This window comes from Panulirus ornatus, chromosome 15, assembly GCF_036320965.1.
Source record: "Panulirus ornatus isolate Po-2019 chromosome 15, ASM3632096v1, whole genome shotgun sequence".
Classification (NCBI taxonomy): domain Eukaryota; kingdom Metazoa; phylum Arthropoda; class Malacostraca; order Decapoda; family Palinuridae; genus Panulirus; species Panulirus ornatus.
The window spans coordinates 22,664,614-22,692,322 of NC_092238.1; the positions used below are offsets into that span (position 1 = coordinate 22,664,614).

Consider the following 27,709-nt stretch of genomic DNA (forward strand, 5'->3'; position numbering starts at 1 on the left):
GTTCGTTGGAACTGGTTGTAGACAGTGGACTGTGTTCAGTGTGTTACACATGAAAGCTACAAAATGACTGTAAGCAAATGAGGACTTTTTGTTTCTAGTTCTACCTCGCTGATGCAAAAAAATTTGAATAAATTAAAACAAATGCAAAATTATAAAGTTGAGTACATGAACTCTGATGCTGGGTAACCCACCTCACACAATCACACTTGTTCTTGAGGGGATGAGGACATGATGTGTACCACATCACACTGTATGAGTCATATATCTTTTCTAATAAGGAATGATAATAAACTACTTTATTTGAGGAATCTATTTCACAATAAAAATACAAGTTGAGCAGCAAAACTTTCTTTCATAATGTTCATACACATTACTTCAAGATATTGCACTTGTCACCCATCCCCTCTTTTTCAGTCTAATTTGCATAACTTTATAGGTGCAACATGTCAGCACAGCTGTGCAAAAGCATATTATGATTAACAATTAATGTGGAGCACAATAATCTACTTTAGGGATCAGCAATGCAAGGGCCATCTTGCAGGCTAAAGTCAAAGCAAAACTTAAAATACCTTTCCCTAAGGCAGATCATGAAGTACAAACCCACGTGCAACAATGACTAGCTCTGGTTGTGGTGTCTGCTTGAAATATCATGTAATTACATTATTCACATAACATTTAAGTGATCTGTCATTTACACTTCTAATCAGAATGAGAATACTGTCATTTATGTGACTATGTTGTTGCTAGAATTTGAAATAAACATCCATACATGAAATTGGAGCTGTATGCACCATCTACAATGAAAAAAGAACACCTATAATACATACAGGCTATATGGAATATAATTGAAAACATTAAATATAAATATGAAAATGCAGCACAATATGATTTGCAATGGCTAGAGAGATGTCAACTGGTGTATAACAGAAATTATTTGTGGATATTGGTAGTATCCTGAGAGCATATACAGTATACTTACATTTCAAACACTTTCATGGAGCATACAGCTGAATCCAGATTCTCAACAAATTAAGGAAAACTTCAAATATGGATTAATTCTAGACGTATCTTGTACTACTGCAAGACTGGCTTCTTCAATGGGAAGCATATCAGGTGCACTGCATCAGTAAAACTTTCTCAACAATGAAAACACCCCAAAAGCCAAGCAGGCTTTTGAGATTCTTTTCACCATATTTACAAAAAAGAACAATGAAGAAACATACAAAATATTCAGATACAGTAACCTTCCTGATAACTATTGCTGAATAGCGGGACAAAAGGTTGCTTACAGACCTGCAACTTGATCACCTATGACCCAGCCAACATTAACTGGATATGCCTCAGGCATCAGGTCTTGAATATCATGAATGATATATCACTTTCTGATACTCTGCATGCCAATAACATAGACAACAAGTCAGGATGATCATGGCATTGATATACTAAACAAATGAGGCACTTAGAAAAGAATCCTTTACAGGACATTAACATGATGCTCTTGCTTGGCAAATACTTTGACAATAAAAATCATGTTGATAAATAAATAAACAAATAAATAAATAAATAAATAAATAAATAAATTAACTAATTCAATAATCCAAACAAAAAAGACATTTTTCTTAACTATTCCATTTGCCCAATTTCTTTTTAAAGAGACAGCAGTAAACTGCTATTTCTCTGTTCACTTGTCAAGCAATATTCTTCATTCTAACATGTAAATTAATGCAAAAGTCTCCTGGCTCAAAGGATTTCTAAGCAGCTTAAGCCCTGCTCTAAAGAAAATACCAAATGTAATATTTGCTCTATCTGTAAATGATGTCACTAATTTTAATCTAGATCGGCATTCCTAGAATAAAGCAAAAACAAAATCATGCCCTTACAGAAGCTGTTCTGCATGCTGATGTAATAAAGTTGAAATTTATGGGCATTTAAAAATATCACTAGTAACATCAGTCATCATTCTAAAGAGACTTGATAATGAGAAAAAGCCTTTGAGAAAGCTAATTTATCTTTAAATTGCTTTTTCTGCTGGACACTTCAGATACTGGGATACTAAGAAAAAAAGGAAAGTGAAAAACTAATTAATAAATTAATTTTGTTTACAAATAAATAATTACAGAGACAATATACTATTCACAAACTACAACAAAAATACGTGGCATATATCTGCAAAAGAAATGTAATTTATTACAGTAGTTTGTCAAGAAAGCAGAGTGTATGAAAACTTAATATTTTTGGTGAATGTCAAACAAATTCTTTGGAACAACAAAAAAATTTTTGCAATAGCAAAATATCATCTCCTTTTGGATTCATTACAAAAAGGAAAAAGGTCTAACTTATTACTGCAGAACACTGGAATCCAATTATACTCAAAACTTGCAAAAACTAACGAACACCACAACCTGCACAGGCACTGAATATCAACATTTATGAATATATTAGTAATAACTGAGCTAAAATTGGACAATAGCTACGAGTTATGACCAACAACATTTTCTATCTCCGTCTTGGGATATGGAACTTTAGCAGCCTTATTTTCAATACTTGGAGTGTTAACAGGGGTCATAGGTTTCTTATTATCTTCTATATCTAAATGAAGAGAAGCCAAATTATCCGTTGATACCCCAACAGACTCAAGGATGGCCTTAAACTGCTGAAGAGTTTTTCGTAAAGTGATACAAAAACCTTTAGAAGCTGGGATAAGTGGAAACTCTGGTAGATCAACCTTGGTATCTGTAAGAAACAAAGAAATTTTCAGATAAAAATCAGTGTCCACAATATTTCTTTTTCACTGAACATGATGAATCCCTATAAGAAAATATTTCACACAATTTGTCCTATAAATATTTCACACAATTAGTCCTACCACTCATTATTAGAATCATTATTAGAAGTCATCTTACACAAACCCAACACTATGGTGCACTTTTCAAATCTGGCTCTCATAAAAGTATTGAAGGCTATCCTAAACCTAACTGTATTCTCTTTGGCTGATGTTGGATCTTGTTCCTCAAAAATTTAATGTTTAAGAAAAAATACAAAATGTGAATCAAGTGACAGGTAGGAAAACAAATAGTTTTCAAAGTATCAATGAGTAAGTATATGCATATGTTGTTATATAAATATACCATGGTTGAGTACAAGAATATCTTTTTATTCCAATAAGCTACTTTCATGCAAACCCTCAATAAGCTTAAGTTAAAAGCAATTAAAACAAACTTGTAGTGTAGATGACAAAAACAACCTTTTATAATCTAATGGAAGGAAGTGTATCAGGCTGCATCCAAAGAATATATAAAAGAGTACATAGTTTCATGTGACAAATGCTACAAATTAACACTTAGGGATTACCACTAAAACTACATTCTACAGGTCTCAAGGGAGGAACAAATGAACAAAAATTATCTATATTTGAGGGAAAAAATTGGCTCTGGGTCATGGAATATTAATGTTCTGACTGAACACAGCAAAGAAAATAACGGGAGAGTCTGATAAGTGACATGGATGACCTGCATCAGAAGGAAACTGAGTAATGGAAAAGATAGGAAGAGAAAACTAATTCCAAAGCACTGAAAAGCTTAATTCTTTAATGTATGACCTATGGCTCAGTTTGCAAGTGCCAAAACCTGATTCTTACCATCAGTGTCCACAAAATTGTACACTGGTCAAGTGAAATGTAAATGATAGAGTATCTTCCTAGATCATAGTTATGTAACTTGTTTCATAAGTATAGTTATCAGAGATAGCTTTTAACACTAACATGTGGGAAGTTAAGAAAAAATATTGCAAGTGAAGCCACACCTCCATACTCCAACAAAGCAGCCAGCCACCTAAACCACATAAAAGGCTACCTTAATGCCTTCCCTGACAACACCACTTGGTTATAACACTTCTGCCTCTCTCTTGATACGGTGATCTGCTGGGTTGAGTCATAAGTAGCCTGTGGCCATAAGTCACTTGCCCAATGCATGGGTAAAATTTGGAAGGTGCCATGGATCGTCACAGATACTAATAACTTGAAAACTTAGTTGGTAAAATGCTTTACATTATTCTAAAAATGTATAATCAAAATTGTGGTAAGCAAGGGACCTTAATATATGAATATATACAGTAATTCTATTATGTTCAATATTCAATACCAAGATGTCCTGCAGAAGTGATGAAGCCAAGACTTTCACAGGCCATGTGTATGTAGTTAAGAATTGTTTGCATTTCATATGTTTTGGTATATACAAGAAGCTGGTGACTGAGTTTGGAAAAGTGTGTGGAAGAAGAAAGTTAAGAGTAAATGTGAATAAGAGCAAGGTTATTAGGTACAGTAGGGTTGAGGGTCAAGTCAATTGGGAGGTGAGTTTGAATGGAGAAAAACTGGAGGAAGTGAAGTGTTTTAGATATCTGGGAGTGGATCTGACAGTGGATGGAACCATGGAAGCGGAAGTGGATCATAGGGTGGGGGAGGGGGCGAAAATTCTGGGGGCCTTGAAGAATGTGTGGAAGTCAAGAACATTATCTCGGAAAGCAAAAATGGGTATGTTTGAAGGAATAGTGGTTCCAACAATGTTGTATGGTTGCGAGGCGTGGGCTATGGATAGAGTTGTGCGCAGGAGGATGGATGTGCTGGAAATGAGATGTTTGAGGACAATGTGTAGTGTGAGGTGGTTTGATCGAGTGAGTAACGTAAGGTTAAGAGAGATGTGTGGAAATAAAAAGAGCGTGGTTGAGAGAGCAGAAGAGGGTGTTTTGAAGTGGTCTGGGCACATGGAGAGAATGAGTGAGGAAAGATTGACCAAGAGGATATATGTGTCGGAGGTGGAGGGAACGAGGAGAAGAGGGAGACCAAATTGGAGGTGGAAAGATGGAGTGAAAAGGATTTTGTGTGATCGGGGCCTGAACATGCAGGAGGGTGAAAGGAGGGCAAGGAATAGAGTGAATTGGAGCGATGTGGTATACCGGGGTTGACGTGCTGTCAGTGGATTGAATCGGGGCATGTGAAGCGTCTGGGGTAAACCATGGAAAGCTGTGTAGGTATGTATATTTGCGTGTGTGGACGTATGTATATACATGTGTGTGGGGGGGGTTGGGCCATTTCTTTCGTCTGTTTCCTTGCGCTACCTCGCAAACGCGGGAGACAGCGACAAAGTATAATAAAATAATAATATAAAAAAGAATTTCATCAGGATAACTAATAATGATATTTCTGGGACACTGTGGAATCAATTTCAGTAATACAATGATTAGCACACTGAACACAGTGGGACCAAGTACTCCACCATGAAGAGTGCCAAGTAGCATGTCTTTAACTTCACTTTTGTAACCTTGAAACAACACAGGTGACTTTCTATTAGAGAGAGAGCTGAGTATCCACTGCAGAAGCTGGCCACCTATATCCATTCTTGCTAACTGAGATGACTGGCTGTTAAAACTGTCTATGTAGTAGGTCACTGGTATAGTGTAGTGCTCACTATACAAGGCCATTTTATGTTACCAGTCACTGTGCCTTACACCCACTGGCATAGTAGACATTACATCTTCCCTAGAATAGCAGTGATGCCTTGCATCAAATGTGGGTCCAGATGTAGCCCCTGGGGAGACAGTACTAATGAACTTTGCTAGTTAAGTTTTAAGTCCCCCGGGTATGATCACGGATTTGTACAGTAAGTACTTGACTGGCTAAATATATGTTAGACTTCCAGCTTGGTGTAGACTCTGTACTCAAATTCACTCTTTGGCTTGTTGGAGGCAGTCATATTTTAACTTCTCTTAAATTCTGCATTTAAATTTATTCTTTGGTTTATTTGTAGTAGTCATTTTCAAATGCTGCAATGATTTTCAATTTCAGTTAGTTCTCAGGCTTCAACATTGCCTAGATTTTCTACTTTAAGGTATTTTTATTTTTCATACATATTTGCCATTTCGTGTGTCAGTGAAGTAGTGTCAAGAACAAATAGCTGTGCCTCAGCAAGAAAAATCCTCACACGGCATCTTTCTCTGTTCCTTCTTTTGGAAAAGTAAAACTAGAGGGGAGCATTCCCACGCCCCAGCTCCTATCCCTTTCAGTTGTCTTCTACAACATGCAGGGAATACATGGGAAGTATTCCTTCTTCCCTATCCCTTGGGATTCATATTCAGGTCATTTATGGCTGGCAGCTGAGACACTTTACAGAAGATTGTCACACCACTATCCAAAAACTGGTCTCTGTGACGTTTATACAGCATCAGGTTTCCCTGAACTCTGTTAATTCTTGGTTTAAAGTTAGTTGGCTGAGGCCTTCATAACCCTATGATGTATGAATTGTTCAACAGAATCACCTTGACAGAAGACACTCTTTCTAAGAATGGGATGCAAGATTCAAGCAATGTGGTGAGTAGTGATAGGAGAGCCTTAGGACCAGATTTTAATAATGAATCTCCCATGCCAGTAACCTGCAAACTGGTGTTTCTAGTTTCATATCAACAAAACACTCCTGAAGTAGAACTGATTTTATCAGGTGCCTCCATTTCTATCAAAGTGATCAGCTGCAGTCCATATCATCATTAGATGTCTTAATTATTTTCCTTCTCATCAGTTTTGGATGAGGTCACTCCATAAAAATCCTAAATATGACAGAAGCAAATCACATCCGTTGGCAGGTATCATTTGCAAAAACCCCTTGCTACTCTCTCTTACAACACCACACTTCCTCCTGTTCCACCCATACATTTTCGGCCTCCACAGTTCATACTTCTCTAACCTCTATAACTGTACATCCTCAGTCTCATCCTCAGTCTCCACAGTCAGCATCTATACATCTTTGACCTCCACACCTCTAGATCTCCTACAGCCCCCAAGAACTCCTTATCCCACCACCCACTTACCCACATCCCCTTCTCTCATGTCACTACCCTCGTTCAGTATGTCCCTTTTACCCAACAGACACGACCCACTTCACGTAGCAGTCCACCGGCCATCCACCTATCCACATGTCCCCCTGCCCATCGCATCCTTCCCCACTGTCTCCATCTATATATAGATGAGGAAATATGGGTGCTGTTATTGTCCTCCAGCAGATAGCCTAGTCATAAACCATCAGTTCCCTTTTCATTTGGCTTTCACATTACCGTGTACTACAATCCATCTTTGTTCTCTCAGTGTACATTCTTCCCTTTTGGAGCCTCCCTGCTCCCACAGTCAATTTCCATCTCCTGAGATGCTGTTCCACTTAGTCACTTCACCCCTTCCTTTTCCCATATACACACACCAACATGTATCTGTCAGTTTTTGAATCCTTGAACCAAAGAATCTAGATCCCATTTGCCTGCAAACTTTTCCTGGTCTTGCTGACTCTCCACAGTCTCATAGCTCTGAGCCTTGAATTCCTGCCTTATATGGTGGCAGTGAACTGGCCACTCCCTGTAACCCAGATAACTCATGGAATGCTCTGTCCCCTGCCCTTAAAGCAATCTAACAGGTAGTAGGTTGTTGACAGCATCCACCCAGAGTGGTATGACCATCCTGACTCAGGAGCATTAAAGTGGTGCCCAGAACCATCTTACACCCTCCATGTTAGGTTTGCTAGTTTTACTTTCTGTCTCATCAAAATGGGACAATCTGGCTAGTCCTACCATCCTCCATTTGCAAACATACACCTACTAAAACTTCACTTATTTTCTTCATATAAGTTCTTTTGCCATCTCCTGTCTGCACAATCATTTTCAAATATAATCATGATGAAGTTCAACAAACCTAAAGTACAAGTCCCCAGCACCATGGAGTGCTAAGAATCTCAGGGTTTCCACCTGATTCAACTGCCAATGAGAGAGAGGGCTCAGATAGTAGTAGTACTGGCCCCCCCCACAACCTTTCCCTCTCAAATAGACATGTCTCTCTTTTTATTCATACCAACATTTGTGGTCTCTAGTAACCTCTATTTTGTTGTGCACCATGTCTAGTACCTTTGCTAAAAGTTTACTTCTCTCTCAGACCCAACTGTCTAATGATGTTCTCACTAGCCCCTTTTTCATATCCATCTACAATCTACACTCATGATTCCAGTTCAAAGGTGGTGTCTGTGCTTATTCCAACATCAACACACCTGCTGTGTGCTTCAAAGACCTTGAGTCCCCAAAATTTGATATTATCTGGCTCAAGGTCTGTCTCCCAACTACCACATGCTACTGCTCTCTAAATTCTATAAATTTCATATCTTTCTTCAACTATCTAAATTAGAAGTTGGTAGGCAGTCACCAATCAGGGAAATATATTACCAATACAACCCAACTAGGCATTGGTAGGGTTGGTCATGTCTGCATAGTGAGCTAGCAATTCAGTGTTTGTCAAGGTGTACTCCTTTGACCCAGGTAGCTGTCTTTTCTTTCTGCGTCACCCAAACGGAAAATGCTGGCATTCTGCCCAAAAACATACAATCTCTCCTTGTCACACATAACGCTTGACAACACTTAACTCATACTATTCATTCTCCATAACCATAAATTTTCCGGTGGTGAGGAATATGCACTAGCCCTGCCTTTCAGCAAACTGGTAAGAACAATAGATAGAGGCAGTAGACTGGAACATCAGACAGCAGCAATACGTAGAATCATTTAGGAAGGAGCACTGGGTAGAAGTAGTAGGTTGGAACATTATATAGAAGTGATTAGCAAGAACATTAGGGAGGAACCTCTGGAAGTGCTGTTCTAAAGTTGCCCTCTGCCAGTGGTCTTTTAAGGGTGAGGCACTAAAAGGCTAGGAAGTGGCACTGGAGTTCACCAGTTATGAAGACACTTTGAGGGAATTCCCATATGGTACTGGCATCAGATATATAGAAGATAGAACTATTTAAACTCTTGCCATGAAACTGTGGCATTCTCTCTTCCACAAGCTGAGATCCTCTACTTACGAGATTTCAATGCTCACCATAAGAAATCATTGAATTCCACCTGTACGGATGGTGAGCGGGATTGTAGCCTTCACATTCTCCATTTGCAATGACCCAAAGTAAATTATCTCCCACCTCACTCATGCTCCTGAGTGCTGGGACCACTCTCTTAATATTCTGAATCTGTTTTTCACCTCAAATCCTTTGTGCTGTAACTACACAATCTTGTCCCCAGTTGGTTCATCTGACCACCCTCTCATTAATGTACATCTGTTTTAACAGCACCTCCCCCTGCTTCAGTTCCTTCTAAAAACAAATATTAGCACCTCAGCAAAGCTGACTGGAATATCTTATGAAAATTCTTTTCTGACTTTCCTAGGGTAAATTACTGTCTTCTATGAGGTGATGCTCTTGTCTCTACCATATGCATAGCAGAAGTTATTGTTGCAGTTGTGGAGGCAATTATCCCCTCTTCCTCTAATCCATGGTTCAACTGTTTCTGAGGTCATTTGGGCAGGGGATCAGGCATATGAGGCTTGAAAAAATTCTCCTTCCTTCGACTCCCAATCAACATTTACCACTGCCAGAAATCATTAAAAGTATATCCTTTATTAAAAGTATTCCTTTATTCAGAAGAAGTGCAATAATCTCTCCTCATCAGCCACTCATGTGTCTCTCTGATCTTTACCTATGGGCACTGCTAACAACTTTCACTGCTCTATCTTTCCTTCACTTCTCCATTCTGACAGTATTATAGCTTTCTCCAACAGACAAAGCAACTCTCTTTGGTTCCCATTTCTCCACTAACTTTACCCTGGATGACTCTAACATTCCTTTACCCCCTGATGCTCCTCCTACTAATCCTATATCCCTTCCCATAATCTCTTTTCAATGTCCAAAAAGCACTTCCCTCTCTGAACATGAGCAAGGATTGCTGGTCCTGATGGCATCCATCCCCATGTATTGAAAAATGTGTGACTTAACTTGCACCTATGATTGCTTAGCTATTCTATTTCTATTCAAAAACAAATACATTTCCTTCTTCTTGGAAACATGCACCGGTACATCCTATCCCCAAGATGTGGTGATCGTTCTAACCCCTCTAATTATCATCTTGCCACTTTAACGTCTACAGTTTCCAAAGTCTTTGAATCCCTCCTCAACTCCCATATCCTCAGACATCTTGAATCTCTGTCTTCTCTCTGTTCACAAGTATGTCTTTCATGAGGCAAGATCAACTTGTAATATTCTTTTCTATCTTACTAATATCTAGTTATCATCCCTGAGAGATTTTAGGGAATCCTATGTAGTTGCCCTTGACATATCCAACGATTTTGAAAGGATTTGACATTGGGGTCTTACCTCTAAGCTCCCTCTCTTTTGGCTTCCCTCTCTCAATTTGCTCCCTCATATCTAGCTTCCAATCTGGCCAATCTATCTCCATGGTTGCTAATGGAGCACCCTCCCCCCCTTTCTCCATCAATATCAGTGCCTCTTAAGGTTCTGCTCTGTCTCCTACACTCTCTCCTTTTTATCAACGATTTCCTTTCATCCACAAATAACTAAATGCACTCACATGCAAATGACTCAACACTGCATTCCTCCACATCCTTTAATTCTGCTCCATCTTCTCTCACTCAATCTGCATTTCATCTTAACACAACTTCCTCAAACTCAGACTTGGACAGGGTATCTCTGTCGGGGTAGACAAAATCCGGTTATGTTTAATGCTTCCAAGACCCAGTTTCTACATGTCTCTTTTTCTACATGTCTCTATTGAAAAATCCACACAACTTTTCTCTCTCCTTTGATGGTTTTGTAACTCCACCTCTTGAATCAATGAAAATACTTGGCATTACTGAGACATTCATTCAATCACAGAAACCCTACATTATGAAAAAGTCTGCCACCAAAAAACTGGAAAACATGCTTAGATGTTGAAATTTCTTTCTTCCAAACACCTTCTCTGTTTAAACACATGACTGATCTGCCTTGCATGTAGTACTGTTCTCATATCTGCATTCTAACTTGACAAGGTTGAGTCGAAAATGGTCCAACATAAATTCTCCGGGGCCAACTTCAAAACTTGACTTGCTTGCCCTATGCCACATCATTGGTTCTTTTTCCCTCTTCTACATGTATTACTTTGGTTTTTGCTCCAGTGTGCTGGATACTTGCGTGCTCCCACCACAAGCTGGACCATGCAATACTCAACAGGCTGCAGCATCATTTAACCACAGTGTGGCTGCTGGCAACTTGAGAGTGGGCTGTTTTGATAACTATTTTGATAACCCTCTCATGTCTTTCCAAATAACTATGATCATGCACACTTTAAAAGACAGGATTTTTCATTTCCTCCAATATTCATAAATACTTTTCCTTGTCTCCTCTTTTTCCCTTTCGTTGACCTCTGTATTTCAATCAAGGCCTGCCTTTGATGTGAATTTTTGTCTGTGATTGAAGCCTCCAACGTTGAAAAAAAAAAAAATGGTTTTCTGATAATAATGTTATTCTCTGCCGCCAAGCACAGTGCATACTTACTGATTTTGGTATCATATGGTTCTTCATTTAGCTAGCTGTCTAGCTACCTTTAAATACTTTCTGTGTTCACTGATGCATTTTTTTTTTATCATTATTACTCTTGACAGAATATCAAATGATCTTTCTATTTCTTAAGTGGACATTCAACATATCTTTTTTATTTCTGACTTGAAAGTTTCAACTTAAAACATCTTCAACTTGCAATAATTGAGAATTAGGGTACATTATCAACTTGTGATATGTACACTTCATACAATTGAGAAATTTGAAAAAGTTTACCTTCATACCTATCATAAATAACATATTCTTTCTTTAAACAATAAAAAATCTAAGGGTTTTTCAAGGTATTTTTGCACTATCATTCAATTCATATCTTACCAACTAGAAAAATACATTTATAGCCTATCTGCTAGCAGACTCCTTGTGAATAAGAGAATACTCGAAATATACCCATTTGTATTTAGTGCTACTCCATTATTAACTTCCGAAAGTAAATGTATGAATTCTAATAAGTCTGCAAATAATGCTGAAGATAATTAGGGAGTACAGAATGTAAAACTCATATTGAGGTGAAATTAGAGGTGCTTTGGAAGTTTGAAAGGAAAGGTCTGTATAGCTTGGCTGGGGGGGGAGAGAGAGAGAGAGAGAGAGAGAGAGAGAGAGAGAGAGAGAGAGAGAGAGAGAGAGAGAGAGAGAGAGAGAGAGAGAGAGAGAGAGAGAGAGAGAGAGAGAGAGAGAGAGAGAGAGAGAGAGAGAGAGAGAGAGAGAGAGAGAGAGAGAGAGAGAGAGAGAGAGAGAGAGAGAGAGAGAGAGAGAGAGAGAGAGAGAGAGAGAGAGAGAGAGAGAGAGAGAGAGAGAGAGAGAGAGAGAGAGAGAGAGAGAGAGAGAGAGAGAGAGAGAGAGAGAGAGAGAGAGAGAGAGAGAGAGAGAGAGAGAGAGAGAGAGAGAGAGAGAGAGAGAGAGAGAGAGAGAGAGAGAGAGAGAGAGAGAGAGAGAGAGAGAGAGAGAGAGAGAGAGAGAGAGAGAGAGAGAGAGAGAGAGAGAGAGAGAGAGAGAGAGAGAGAGAGAGAGAGAGAGAGAGAGAGAGAGAGAGAGAGAGAGAGAGAGAGAGAGAGAGAGAGAGAGAGAGAGAGAGAGAGAGAGAGAGAGAGAGAGAGAGAGAGAGAGAGAGAGAGAGAGAGAGAGAGAGAGAGAGAGAGAGAGAGAGAGAGAGAGAGAGAGAGAGAGAGAGAGAGAGAGAGAGAGAGAGAGAGAGAGAGAGAGAGAGAGAGAGAGAGAGAGAGAGAGAGAGAGAGAGAGAGAGAGAGAGAGAGAGAGAGAGAGAGAGAGAGAGAGAGAGAGAGAGAGAGAGAGAGAGAGGAATGGGGGGGAGGGGTTGTTTTGGTGCATTATAAATGATAACTAGAGAGTGCATGTGAGCAAATGAGGCTGTTCTTCACCTGTTTCAGAAGCAAAAGAAAAAGAACTCACAAATTTGCTAGATCAAAGATATATTCAGTACTACAAGACCATAAAACAAGACAAGCTCATCAGCTGTTTCGTCCTATTAAAAACAGACTAGCACACAACTGCCTTCTGCAAAACTGGACTCTCTATAAATGTACACAAAAGACTAATGATATTCTAATTACAGAAGAAACTAAGTGACACAAAGCTTTATGTTGGCTAGCTTAATCAGTATAATGGCATCTCACATTCTTTATTTTCTAACTGCTACCCATTTGTATGCTGTCTTCAGAAGCAGTGTGTTCATCATCCTGGAAAAGCTTTCATTTGGTATGATGTACAATGCTCCTCAGACAAGGGCTGAAAGCCTGAAGTGTCCTTGGCATGTTATCACACTCAGAAAAGTCAAAACATTTCTTCTTTTTTTCTAATGTGACTGGATAATTTTTTTCTGTGGGCTGAATCAAATGAACACCTACTGACATTATCAAACAATAAATACAATAAGTACCTGAATTGTGTATCTCTCTGAACGTTGTGGGAGTTGTTGGCGACAGTGGATGACAAACATTGTAGTTCTCTGATATTTCCAACCAGCACTCCAACCTTTGCACTTGCCTTTGGGTTAGGAATAAACAATGACAACTATCAACACCCATAACTGATACATCATTTTGTCAATAGAAAGAAGAGTAATTACCTATCTGTGCTACAGAGGGAGGGAGCTTTACACTTGTGGGGTCCCATCTCTTGAACACTCTCTATCATACAACTGCTTGAATTTACATATGTTGGCTGCTTAAACCATATCCAGAGTCACTCTGTTTCAATCATCCACCACACTTTTACTATAACAGTATTTCTTTAAAAGTTATATTATTCATACTTTGTAGCTGTCTCACGTGTTAGCAGGATAGCGCAAGGAAACAGACGAAAGAATGGCCCAACCCACACACATACACATGTCTATACATACACGTCCACACACGCACATATACATACCTATACATTTCAACATATACATATATATGTACATACACAGATATATACATATATATATACACATGTACATAATTCACACTTGCTGCCTTTATTCATTCACGTCGCTACCCCTCCACACATGAAATGACAACCCTCTCCCTCCGCATGCTTGTGAGGTAGCACTAGGAAAAGACAACAAAGACCACATTCGTTCACACTCAGTCTCTAGCTGTCATGTATAACGCACCAAAAAAGTTTAAAAGTTACATACTAAATATCACGTTAATCACTCTGGGTTTCTCTATCCCTACATCTTTCAAGGTACTATCCATTGTCCACTTTGTTGAGCTATTTCAAAAACTTAAAGGTTGTGATAAGGTCACCCTTCAGTCTCCTCTCTTCTAAGGTGGGTAAATATAAAGCCTCCAGCCTTTCCCCGCATATTAGATCTCTTAAGTATGGTATTATCTTTGTTGCTCTCCTCTGGACCTTCTCTACGAAATCCTTGGTATTCTTTCAGTGCGGTGACCAAATCTGGGAAGCATATTCTAGTTTTGCCCTTATGTAGGATATGAATAGTTTGCTAAATATTTCTTTATCCAAATACTTGAAAGCTATTCTGATATTTGCCAGCAGACAGTTTGTCTCCTTAGCTACTCTCCTAGTATGGGACTCTGGTGACAGGTTACCAACAGTGTCCATTCCCAAGTCCCTTGCACACACAGAATCATGAAGCTTATATCCTGCTAGGTAATAATCATATCAACACCATCTTTTACTATGTCCCATGATCATCATTTTACAACTGCTCAGGTTGAATTTCATCAATGATGTCTCAGACCAACTTAAAGAGACTGTCTATGGCCCACTGTAAACTGATGCAATCCTACGCGTTTTGCACTTCTTCATGACCTTTGCATCATCTGAGAACATAGTCAGGTAGGATTACAAACCTTCAGGCATGGCATTAATAGACATCAAGAAAAGTAATGGTCCCAGAACTGAACTGTTTGGTATTCCAATTGTCACCTTAACCTACTTGGAAAAGACACCTCTTACACGTGTCATTTGTTCCCTCCCACAGAGATAATCTTCTATCCAATGAAGGATATTCCTCCTTATTCCTGCTTGGTGATCTAGTTTCATAATCAGCCTCCTATGTGGTACAGTGTTCAATGCCTTCTAGCAGTCTATATAGCCTTCCTTTTTGTTCAAAACTGAGCTCATTCTCTCACACACACTACACTCATTAAAGAGACCAGTCTGTAGGTCAATGCCTGTTCCTGGTCCCCTTTCTTACATACAGGTATAACATTTGCCCTTTTCTATTCCCTTGGCAATATGTCTCTCCAGTGACATTCTAAACAGTTATTCAAGTGATCAATCCAGCATATCTGCACCTCTTTAACACATATAATAAAATTTCATCAAGATCATGAGCCCAATACGGGTCTAGTCCATTTAGTATACTTCTAATATCTTTTCAGGATCTATAAAATTTTGATTTAGTTGCCGTCTCCCATGCTAGAGAGGCAGTACTAGGAAACAGATGAAAGAATGGCCCAACCCACCCATATACACATGTATGTACATAAATGCCCACACACGCACATATACATACCTATACATTTCAACGTATATATACATATATATACTCAGACATATACCAGACATATACATATATACACATGTATGTATTTATACTTGCTGCCTTCATCCATTCCTGTCACCACCCCACCACACATGAAATAGCAACACCCACCCCCAAGGTAGCACTAGAAAGTCAAAAAAATGCCACATTCATTCACACTCAGTCTCTAGCTTTCATAAGTAATGCACTGAAACCACAGCTCCCTTTCCACATCCAGGACCCACAAAACTTTCTATAGTTTACCAAGACGCTTCACATGCCTTGGTTCAATCCAGTGACAGCATGTCGACCCTGGTATACCACATCATTCCAATTCACTCTATTCCATGCATGCCTCTCACCCTCCTGTATGTTCAGGCCCCGATCACTCAAAATCTTTTTCATTCCATTCTTCCACCTCCAATTTGGTCTCCCACTTCTACTTGTTCCCTCCACCTCTGACACATATATCCTCTTTGTCAATCTTTCCTCACTCATTCTCTCCATGTGACCAAACCATTTCAACACTTCCTCTTCCACTCTCTCAATCACACTCTTTTATTACATCTCTGTTATCCTTTCATTACTTACTTGGTCAAACCACCTCACACCACATATTGTCCTCAAACATTTCATTTCCAACACATCCATCCTCCTCCACACAACCCTATCTTTAGCCCATGCCTCACAACCATATAACATTGCTGGAACCACTATTCCTTCAAACATACCCATTTTTGCTCTCTGAGATAATGTTCTTGCCTTCCACACATTCTTCAATGCTCCCAGAACCTTCGCCCCCTCCCCCACACTGTGTCACACTTCTGCTTCCATGGTTCCATCCACTGCTAAGTCCATTCCCAGATATCTAAAACACTTCACTTCCTCCAGTTTTTCTCCATTCAAACTTACCTCCAAATTAACTTGTCCCTCAACACTTCTAAACCTAAAAACCTTGCTCTTACTCACATTTACTCTCAGCTTTCTTCTTTCACACACTTTACCAAACTCAGTCACCTACTTCTGCAGTTTCTCACCCAAATCAGCCACCAGCACTGTATCATCAGTTCACAACAACTGACTCATTTCCCAAGCCCTCTCATCCACAACAAACTGCATACTTGCCCCTTTCTCCAAAACTCTTGCACTCACCTCCCTAACAACCCCATCCATACACAAATCAAACAACCATGGAGACATCACACACCCCTGCTGCAGATTGACAATCACTGGGAACCAATCACTTTCCTCTCTTCCTACTTGTACACATACCTTACATCCTTGGCAAAAACTTTTCACTGCAACTTACCTCTCACACCATATACTCTTAATACCTTCCACAAAGCATCTCTATTAACTCTATCATATGCCTTCTCCAGATCCATAAATGCTAAATACAAATACATCTGTTTTTCGAAGTATTTCTCACATACATTTTTCAGAGCAAACACCTGATCCATGCATCCTCTACCAATTCTGAAATCACACTGCTCTTCCCCAATTAGATGCTCTGTACATGCCTTCACCCTCTCAATCAATACCCTCCCATACAATTTACCAGGAATACTCAAGAAACTTATACCTCTGTAATCTGAACACTCACCTTTATCCCCTTGGCCTTTGTATATTGGCATTATGCATGCATTCCACCAATCCTCAGGCACTTCACCATGAACCATACATACATTGAATATCCTTACCAACCAATCAACAACACAGTCACCCCCTTTTTTAATAAATTCCACTGTAATACCATCCAAACCCGCTGCCTTGCTGGCTTTCATCTTCCACATAGCTTTCACTACCTCTTCTCTGTTTACCAAACCATTCTCCCTCACCCTCTCACTTCGCACACCACCTTGACCAAAACACCTTATATCTGCCACTGTATCATCAAACACATTCAACAAACCTTCAAAATACTCCATCTCCTTCTCACTTCATCACTACTGTTATTACCGCCCCATTAGCCCCCTTCACCAATGTTCCCATTTGTTCTCTTGTCTTACACACATTATCTACCTCCTTCTAAAATATCTTTTTATTCTCCCTAAAATTTAATCATACTCTCTCACCCCAAATCTCATTTGCCCGTTTTTTCACCTCTTACACCTTTCTCTTGACCTCCTGCTGCATTCTTCTATACATTTCCCAGTCATTTGCACTACTTCCCTGCAAAAATTGTCCAAATGCCTCTCTCCTCTCTTTCACTAAAAATCTTACTTCTGCATCCCACCACTCACTACCTATTCTAATCTGCCCAACTCCCACGCTTCTCATGCCACAAGCATCTTTTACGCAAGCCATCACTGATTCCCTAAATACATCCCATTCCTCATCTTTTGCCACTGCCACTCAATCTCTCCTGGTACTTCCTCGCACAAGTCTCCTTTCCATGCTCACTCACTCTCACCACTCTCCTCACCCTAACATTCCCTCTTCTTTCCTGCAAACTTCTACAAATCTTCACCTTCGCCTCTACAAGATAATGACTAGACATCTCTCCAGTTGCCCCTGTCAGCACATTAACATCCAAAAGTCTATCTTTCACATGCCTATCAATTAACACATAATCCAATACTGCTCTCTGGCCATCTCTCCTATTTACATATGTATACTTATGTATATCTCTCTTTTTAAACCAGGTATTCCCAATCACCAGTCCTTTTTCAGCACACAAATTAACAAGCTCTTCACCATTTCCATTTACAACACTGAACACCCCATGTACACCAATTATACCCTTAACTGCCACATTACTCACCTTTGCATTCAAATCATCCATCAATATAACCTGGTCTCATGCATCAAAGCTGCTGACACACTCACTCAGCTGCTCCCAAAACACTTGCCTCTCATGAACCTTCAAGATTTATATCTTTATTATACTTTGTCGCTGTCTCCCATGTTAGTGAAGCAGCGCAAGGAAACAGACGAAAGAATGGCCCAATGCACCCACATACACATGTGTATGCATACAAGTCCACACGTGCATATATACATACCTATACATGTACAGACCATCAGATTGGGGAAGAGCAGTGTGGTTTCAGAAGTGGTAGAGGATGTGTGGATCAGGTGTTTGCTTTGAAGAATGTATGTGAGAAATACTTAGAAAAGCAAATGGATTTGTATGTAGCATTTATGGATCTGGAGAAGGCATATGATAGAGTTGATAGAGATGCTCTGTGGAAGGTATTAAGAATATATGGTGTGGGAGGCAAGTTGTTAGAAGCAGTGAAAAGTTTTTATCGAGGATGTAAGGCATGTGTACGTGTAGGAAGACAGGAAAGTGATTGGTTCTCAGTGAATGTAGGTTTGCGGCAGGGGTGTGTGATGTCTCCATGGTTGTTTAATTTGTTTATGGATGGGGTTGTTAGGGAGGTGAATGCAAGAGTCTTGGAAAGAGGGGCAAGGATGAAGTCTGTTGGGGATGAGAGAGCTTGGGAAGTGAGTCAGTTGTTGTTCGCTGATGATACAGCGCTGGTGGCTGATTCATGTGAGAAACTGTAGAAGCTGGTGACTGAGTTTGGTAAAGTGTGTGAAAGAAGAAAGTTAAGAGTAAATATGAATAAGAGCAAGGTTATTAGGTACAGTAGGGTTGAGGGTCAAGTCAATTGGGAGGTGAGTTTGAATGGAGAAAAACTGGAGGAAGTGAAGTGTTTTAGATATCTGGGAGTGGATCTGGCAGCGGATGGAAACATGGAAGCGGAAGTGGATCATAGGGTGGGGGAGGGGGCGAAAATTCTGGGAGCCTTGAAGAATGTGTGGAAGTCGAGAACATTATCTCGGAAAGCAAAAATGGGTATGTTTGAAGGAATAGTGGTTCCAACAATGTTGTATGGTTACAAGGCGTGGACTATGGATAGAGTTGTGCGCAGGAGGATGGATGTGCTGGAAATGAGATGTTTGAGGACAATGTGTGGTGTGAGGTGGTTTGATCGAGTAAGTAACGTAAGGGTAAGAGAGATGTGTGGAAATAAAAAGAGCGTGGTTGAGAGAGCAGAAGAGGGTGTTTTGAAATGGTTTGGTCACATGGAGAGAATGAGCGAGGAAAGATTGACCAAGAGGATATATGTATCAGAGGTGGAGGGAACGAGGAGAAGAGGGAGACCAAATTGGAGGTGGAAAGATGGAGTGAAAAAGATTTTGTGTGATCGGGGCCTGAACATGCAGGAGAGTGAAAGGAGGGCAAGGAATAGAGTGAATTGGAGCGATGTGGTATACCGGGGTTGACGTGCTGTCAGTGGATTGAATCAAGGCATGTGAAGCGTCTGGGGTAAACCAGGGAAAGCTGTGTAGGTATGTATATTTGCGTGTGTGGACGTATGTATATACATGTGTATGGGGGTGGGTTGAGCCATTTCTTTCGTCTGTTTCCTTGCACTACCTCGCAAACGTGGGAGACAGCGACAAAGCAAAAAAAAAAAAAAAAAACATACATAGACATAGACATATATATAAATGTACATAATTCATACTTGCTGCCTTTATTCATTCCTGTTGCCACCCTGCCACACATGAAATGACACGAGGTAGCGCTAGGAAAAGACAACAAAGGTCACATTCACTCACACTCAGTCTCTAGCTGTCAGTATAATGCACCAAAACCATAACTCCCTTTCCACATCCAGGCCCCACAAAACTTTCCATGGTTTACCCCAGATGCTTCACATGCCCTAGTTCAATCCACTGACAGCACGTTGGCCTCGGTATACCACATCGTTCCAATTCACTCTATTCCTAACATGCCTTTCACCCTCCTGCATGTTCAGGCCCCGATCGCTCAAAATCTTTTTCACTCCATCTTTCCACCTCCAATTTGGTCTCCTACTTCTCGTTCCCTCTACCTCTGACACATACATCCTCTTTGTCAATCTTTCCTCACTCATTCTCTCCATGTGACCAAACCATTTCAAAACACCCTCTTCTGCTCTCTCAACCACACTCTTTTTATTACCACACATCTCTCTTACCCTTTCATTACTTACTCGATCAAACCACCTCACACCACATATTGTCCTCAAACATCTCATTTCCAACACATCCACCCTCCTCCATACAACTCTTTCTATAGCCCACGCCTCGCAACCATTTAACATTGTTGGAACCACTATTCCTTCAAACATACCCATTTTTACTTTCCGAAATAATGTTCTCTCCTTCCACACATTTTTCAATGCTCCCAGAACTTTCGCCCCCTCTTAAGATATCTTTCAAGATATCTTAACAATTTCCACAATCTCCTCTCCATTCCATCTCTTGTGTTGATGTTATAGCGTCTTCCACTGCGAAATACTTTGAACTTGCTATTCAGCTCCTCACTTACCCTTACATCATCCTCTACAATATTTCACGCTGAATCCCTTAATTTGATTAGCTGCTCCTTAACTGACAACCGGTTTCCGATGAATTTATGGAATAGTTTTGGATTTCAATCTGCCTTGTCCACAATATTCATTTAAAAGTTCCTTTGTTCTTTTATTAGTGTCCTCCAATACTCATTCTGTGCTCTCTTATACCATGTGAATGCTAGATGGCTAAAGTGCCCTCTATATCTTCTCCACTTTGCATCTTGAAGCTCCTTCGCTTTATGATATCTTTTACTAAATCATTCCTTCCTCTTTCTTCCTATTTCCTCTGTATTTGAGACTTCTAACTCCTTCTCTGTATATTTCACAGAACTTCTCAATGCAATGCCCAAGTTCCTGGATACTGAATTCCACTTCCCAATCTAAATTACCATAGAAATTACTGAGGTTTATGTAGTTTCCACAATTAAATCTCCTCTTTATTTCCTGTCTCATCTCCACTCTTTTACTGTCCTCTTTTACCACATATTCAAACTTGTGCATTAAATGATCACTTCTTTCAACTGGTGTATTGTATAGAATGTTTTCAATATTCATGTGAGTTTGAGTGAAGACAGAGTCTAGTATTGATGGTGTATCAGTCCCTCTCACCATAGGTGTGGTCCATGACATGCTGGTACAAGAAATTTTCCTGTTGTATCTCCTTGACTTACTATCACCATAAGAATCCAAAGTGCTCCTGTTTATCTCTTTATAATTGAAATCCCCCATCATCAGTACTTTGACACCTCTAAGAAATGAATGTTTCAATGTTTCTTGTGCCATTATGAGTGCTCCTTCACTGTTACCATTGTGTATTTGTTCCAGTTCATTGCAAAATTTTGGAGGATTATATACTATTAACACCACTATCCTCTTCATCCTTACATTTACTATTCCCATTATGTATTGCCTGGATGAGATATCCACTACCCTCCTAAAATCATTCTGAACACTGCATATCTTATTCATTCTGGTGAGGTATTACAAAACTAACAATAAAAAAAAATGGGCTTTTAACAGGAGATATCACTCTGCCCCAGGATAGGGTGGATCCAAGAGTACCTGTTTTCCTAATATATTTTTCAAAACTCAAACAAATACGGTAATCACAGAGAAATCTTCCATGCTAAGAATATTAGTCCCACCATCATAAATAAGCACATCATTTTGATAAGTTCTTGGCAAACAACATAATCAAGACCTACAATATTGTTCAGGTGTATCTAAAAAAAGGCATTAATCTAACTTCATTTAGCACCCATTAAACAAAATAATGTATCAAATCTGGAATGATAAATCAAATATAGTGCGACTGAAAAGCGTATACTTAATTCACCTGGAAGAGCCTCTCAGACTTTCCTTTTCCTACCTTCTTACCCCAAGAGAACCTTTTATTTTCTATGCAGCTCCCACAGCACCAAGGAAGCTTTTCACATCCACTAGTTGGGAATACAGGTCATAAAGTGTACTGATGTTGTACACATGTCTATGAAGGAGAGTGCAGGACACTTGGGCAATAAGTGTTCAGTGTCTCCATTGAAATAGTTTCATGAAGGGTCTTGAGATATGTTAAATCAAGGTTTGTTATGTTGAAGGGTTGGGTGGCATCCAGTGCACAGAAAAGAAAGTGCGAAGTTTACATGTCTGAGAAGTGTGATTTCAGATGGGTGAGGAGGGTAGTGTTGAGTTGGAGGAGCAAATGTTTGGTGTTTGTTGGGTCATTTTGGTATGTAAGTGTTCTGTTGGTGTGGGTTTGTTAGAGGTGGGGGGATCTGTTGGTATACATACTTTGCTGAAGTGTGAAGCATCTGTGTGGTTTCTATTTCTAACCGGGAGTTGGTGGTTAGTTAAGGAATGGTTTAGATAGGAAGGGTATGGTGCTGTTACAAAGAACTGAGTGCCAAGAATACTGAAATGAGATTGTATTGAAAGGATCTTTATTTCACTGAGTAGGTGCTGAGTGTTTGCAGTTGCCAGGTAGCCTGTAATCATTCTGAGTGTTCTGTTTTGAGTGGCTTGCCATTATGATATATTTACTTTTAACAGGATGGATGAACAAACAGGTAAGGTGTAGTTAAGGGTGGAGTAGATGAATTGTATGTTTATGATCATGGATTCTTTTTCTCGTCCAAATCCGATTCTAATTACTGTTCTGTAGGCAATTAGTTTGTTTGTTGCTTTTGCGCTGATGGTTGTTGTAGTGTGGGCAGTCAATGTCATATGTTATATGCGGTACCCAGAATAGATGTTGTTTTGTTGAATATGAGTGACAGGCCATTCAAGGAGATGGGAGGATGCAGGTTGGATTTATGTCTGTCTGGGGGTTAAAAGTGTGACTGAAGACTTCTGCAGCAGTGGAGACATTCTGTTCTGAGTAAGCCAATGTTCTAATTGTGTCCCCTTCATCATGTGTCTTGTTGCTTCTATGGCATCAGGGTGCTATATTGTCACAGTAAGGATCTTTATACCATAGTCTGCAGGAGGTAATAGGACATGTAGAAAGAGGTCAGAGGGTTGAAGAAAGAACTGCTGCTTGGGACCACCACAGCAGGGATTAAGAGTTTTACTGAAGCCTTATTGAGTGAATCTGGCTGGGCAGCACTTATGAATCTGGCCAAACACTCTCTGTCATAACTGTGGACAGAGTTGGGTATTTTTTGTGTGCAGCCTTAAGCTGTCCTCAGACCATGGGTCTCACTCAGATTAACCCCTTAACAGTGGCCAACAACAATATTGCACTGTGGTGTAATGGCACCCATTATCATCAACCAATGTTCTAACTTCTTTTAATCTATCTATATCTCTGTCGCCTGTTCTAATGGGGAACTCCCTCAGCAGGTGGCCACGTCCAAAGAGTTCCCATATCTGATGAGCTCCAGTGCCACTTCTTAGCCATTTTTGTTACTCACCCTTAACAGGCCACTGGCAGAAGGCAACTCTAGCACAATGTTTCCAAAGGCTCCTACCAACTACTTCTACCTATTGTTCTAACCTACTACTTATACCTAAAGCTCACATCTAAATGTTCCTACTTAATACTTCTACCTAATGCTCCTATCTACTGTTTCTACCTACTGCTTCTGCCTATTGCTCCTCCAATTTTGCCATAAGGCAAGGCTAGTGCATAGCACTCACTGCATGAAAATCTGGAGTTATGAAGAATGAGTTGCGTGAGTTAAGTATTGCAAATGTTTTGTGTCACATGGAGAGATTGCATGTTTGTGGACAGAATGCCAGCAGTCCAAGTGTGGGTTAGGCAGAAAGAAAAGACAGCTAACTTTTCCCATCTGATTTGCTGTATCATTAGCAGCCTATGTAAGATTTAAGAGAGCAAGGAATAAGTACAGCAGAATAGGAAAAGAGGAAGAGAGAAATTTTGAAAAGAATCTTGTGGATAAGGCAGGTGAAAATCCAAAACTTTTCCATAAAATTGTCAAAACAAAGTCAGTTAAGAGCAGGTTAATCAGACTAAGGGATGCTGAGGTAAAAATAGATGAAAATGATCTAAGGATATATGAGGAACTGAAGAACAAGTTCAAAAGTGTTTTCACATTGAATGACACTACTGTCCCATCACTAATGAGATGGGATGGGGAGTAAGCTTTAGAAAATGTTGGGATATCTAAAAAGACATTAACAAAATAATAAAAGCCCATGGTTCTAATGAAATTTCACCTTACAGGCAGAAGATGTGTGAAGATACACTAAAGAGACCTCCTGAAACATCATTCCAGAAGTCAATGGAGAAAGGCAAAGTGCCAAGGCAGTGGAAAAGTTCAAACATCATACCCATCTATAAGAAAGGAGACTGGGTAGAGGTATTGTGCTATAGACCAGTCTCCTTGAAAAGTGTGGTCTGCAAGGTCTTGGAAAAGGTAATCAGACAGCAAATGAATGACTTTCTATGAAGGAGAAATTACCTAAGTGAGAGGCAATACAGTTTTAGGGAAAGGATGTCATACGTAATGAACCTCTCAGATTTCTATGAAATTGAGCTCTGCACCAGACAAAAAGGAAGGCTGGGTAGATTGTTTATATCTTTAGAGTCAGAAGTCATTCGATACAGTACCACATGGGGGCTGATTAAGAAGTTGGAATACCAAGCAAGAATAAATAAGACACTCCTTCAATGGACTGAAGCATATCTTTGTGGAAGAGGGTGAAGGACATATGTCAAGGAAGCCTTCTACAGATAGCTGGCGGTCACCAATGGAGTCCTCAGGATTCTGTTTTGAAACCATGACTCTTCTTGATCTATGTGAATGACCTGCCTAAAAGTATGGACCCTTACCTGAATATATCTGCAGGAGAACACGACAGTCAGAACAGTCAGAAATGAAAAGCGAGAAAGGTTGCATTGGCTTACAAGGGGACCTAAACAGACACCAAAGTTAGTCTGGTAAATGGCTGATGAGATTCAGCCCCAGCAAATACATAATAATGAGATGGAACAAAGTGATAGAAGGCCTCAATATGATTATCTGACAGGGGATAAGCTTCAAGATTTGTAGGTGAGAAGGACTCTTGTCCCTAACCTATCACCAGAGTCCCACATTAGGAGAACAGAAAAAGGTCTTCATGCAAATATTAGAGTAAGTTTCAAGTATAAGGATAAGGAAATATTTAGCAATATAAGGCCAATATTCAAATATGCTTCTCAAGTATGGTTACCTCACCTAAAAAAGCACACAAGAGCTAATACAGGAGGCCCTGAGCAAGGTAACAAAGGTGGTACACAATTTAAAAGAGCTTAGTTACAGGGAGAAGCCAAGGCTTTAAATGCTGTTACATAAGCACTTTTATGGCAAATTTCTTTCCAACAAGAACTCATTTATGGAGACACTCTATTGGCTGAACAGTAGTGAACTTGGTCACATAAGCAGCTGTCAACATGCTGCTTCACCAAAACAATATAAACAGCATGACTCAACTTGGATATAAAGGAGGCAGTTGCTATACTTGGCATTTTATGGTTAACTAATCAAGAGAGATATAAAAAGCCCTTAAAGACAAGGGGATGGCTAGTTATGAAAAATTGGTGAGCATCACTTGCAGCCTGAGCAATCAGAAGGTAAAATCAACAATAGTTAAGCAATGACTTTGGAGTTTTAATACAAAAGTATGTAGCATTTATGGATCTGGAGAAGGCATATGATAGAGTTGATAGAGATGCTCTGTGGAAGGTATTAAGAATATATGGTGTGGGAGGCAAGTTGTTAGAAGCAGTGAAAAGTTTTTATCGAGGATGTAAAGCATGTGTACGTGTAGGAACAATAGTTAAGCAATGACTTTGGAGTTTTAATACAAAAGTATGTAGCATTTATGGATCTGGAGAAGGCATATGATAGAGTTGATAGAGATGCTCTGTGGAAGGTATTAAGAATATATGGTGTGGGAGGAAAGTTGTTAGAAGCAGTGAAAAGTTTTTATCAAGGATGTAAGGCATGTGTACGTGTAGGAAGAGAGGAAAGTGATTGGTTCTCAGTGAATGTAGGTTTGCGGCAGGGGTGTGTGATGTCTCCATGGTTGTTTAATTTGTTTATGGATGGGGTTGTTAGGGAGGTGAATGCAAGAGTTTTGGAAAGAGGGGCAAGTATGCAGTCTGTTCTGGATGAGAGAGCTTGGGAAGTGAGTCAGTTGTTGTTCGCTGATGATACAGCACTGGTGGCTGATTCATGTGAGAAACTGCAGAAGCTGGTGACTGAGTTTGGTAAAGTGTGTAAGAGAAGAAAGTTAAGAGTAAATGTGAATAAGAGCAAGGTTATTAGGTACAGTAGGGTTGAGGGTCAAGTCAATTGGGAGGTGAGTTTGAATGGAGAAAAACTGGAGGAAGTAAAGTGTTTTAGATATCTGGGAGTGGATCTGGCAGCGGATGGAACCATGGAAGCGGAAGTGGATCATAGGGTGGGGGAGGGGGCGAAAATTCTGGGAGCCTTGAAGAATGTGTGGAAGTCGAGAACATTATCTCGGAAAGCAAAAATGGGTATGTTTGAAGGAATAGTGGTTCCAACAATGTTGTATGGTTGCGAGGCGTGGACTATGGATAGAGTTGTGCGCAGGAGGATGGATGTGCTGGAAATGAGATGTTTGAGGACAATGTGTGGTGTGAGGTGGTTTGATCGAGTAAGTAACATAAGGGTAAGAGAGATGTGTGGAAATAAAAAGAGCGTGGTTGAGAGAGCAGAAGAGGGTGTTTTGAAATGGTTTGGTCACATGGAGAGAATGAGTGAGGAAAGATTGACCAAGAGGATATATGTGTCGGAGGTGGAGGGAACGAGGAGAAGAGGGAGACCAAATTGGAGGTGGAAAGATGAAGTGAAAAAGATTTTGTGTGATCGGGGCCTGAACATGCAGGAGGGTGAAAGGAGGGCAAAGAATAGAGTGAATTGGAGCAATGTGGTATACCGGGGTTGACGTGCTGTCAGTGGATTGAATCAAGGCATGTGTATGGGGGTGGGTTGGGCCATTTCTTTTGTCTGTTTCCTTGCGCTACCTCGCAAACGCGGGAGACAGCGGCAAAAGAAAAAAAAAAAAATATATAAATAATGTATTTCCTGCATGTCAGTACTATTGTAATTCATCACAGAAATGCTATTATTTAATGAATATCATTGCCTTCATTAAAATAATCTTAATTCTCTCCTGACTTTGTGGCATTCGCCCAAACAGAAAAATGAAGATGCACACTGCAGACTTTAAGTTTAAGCTGCAAAGAAACATAGAAAACCCTCCAGTGAGCCAAAAACAAGTTCTCAGGAGAAAATTCACCAGTACAAGTGCATGCATGACATGATTTTTCCACTGTTTTTCTTCAGTTCTACTAGTTACAATATTTCAAAAACAGCATAATAACATTTAGGTATGCCAGACCACCAGAGTCTAGGTTAATTCCAATCTATAAA

The 27,709-nt window shown here is 39.8% G+C and overlaps 1 protein-coding gene across 5 annotated transcripts in view; it reads right to left on the reverse strand.

Annotated features, from left to right (window-relative positions):
• Window positions 1-332: 332 nt before the first annotated feature.
• The window catches only part of LOC139753747 ((E3-independent) E2 ubiquitin-conjugating enzyme UBE2O), a 455,778-nt gene continuing 428,401 nt past the window's right edge, over window positions 333-27,709 (reverse strand). For all 5 annotated transcript variants that reach the window (XM_071670555.1, XM_071670557.1, XM_071670558.1 and 2 more), the window contains 2 exons: window positions 13,354-13,460; window positions 333-2,733 (listed from right to left, as the gene is read on the reverse strand). In XM_071670555.1, coding sequence (XP_071526656.1) covers window positions 2,471-2,733; window positions 13,354-13,460 — 370 coding nt within the window. In that variant the 3' untranslated portion in view covers window positions 333-2,470. The remainder of the gene's footprint in view (window positions 2,734-13,353; window positions 13,461-27,709) is intronic.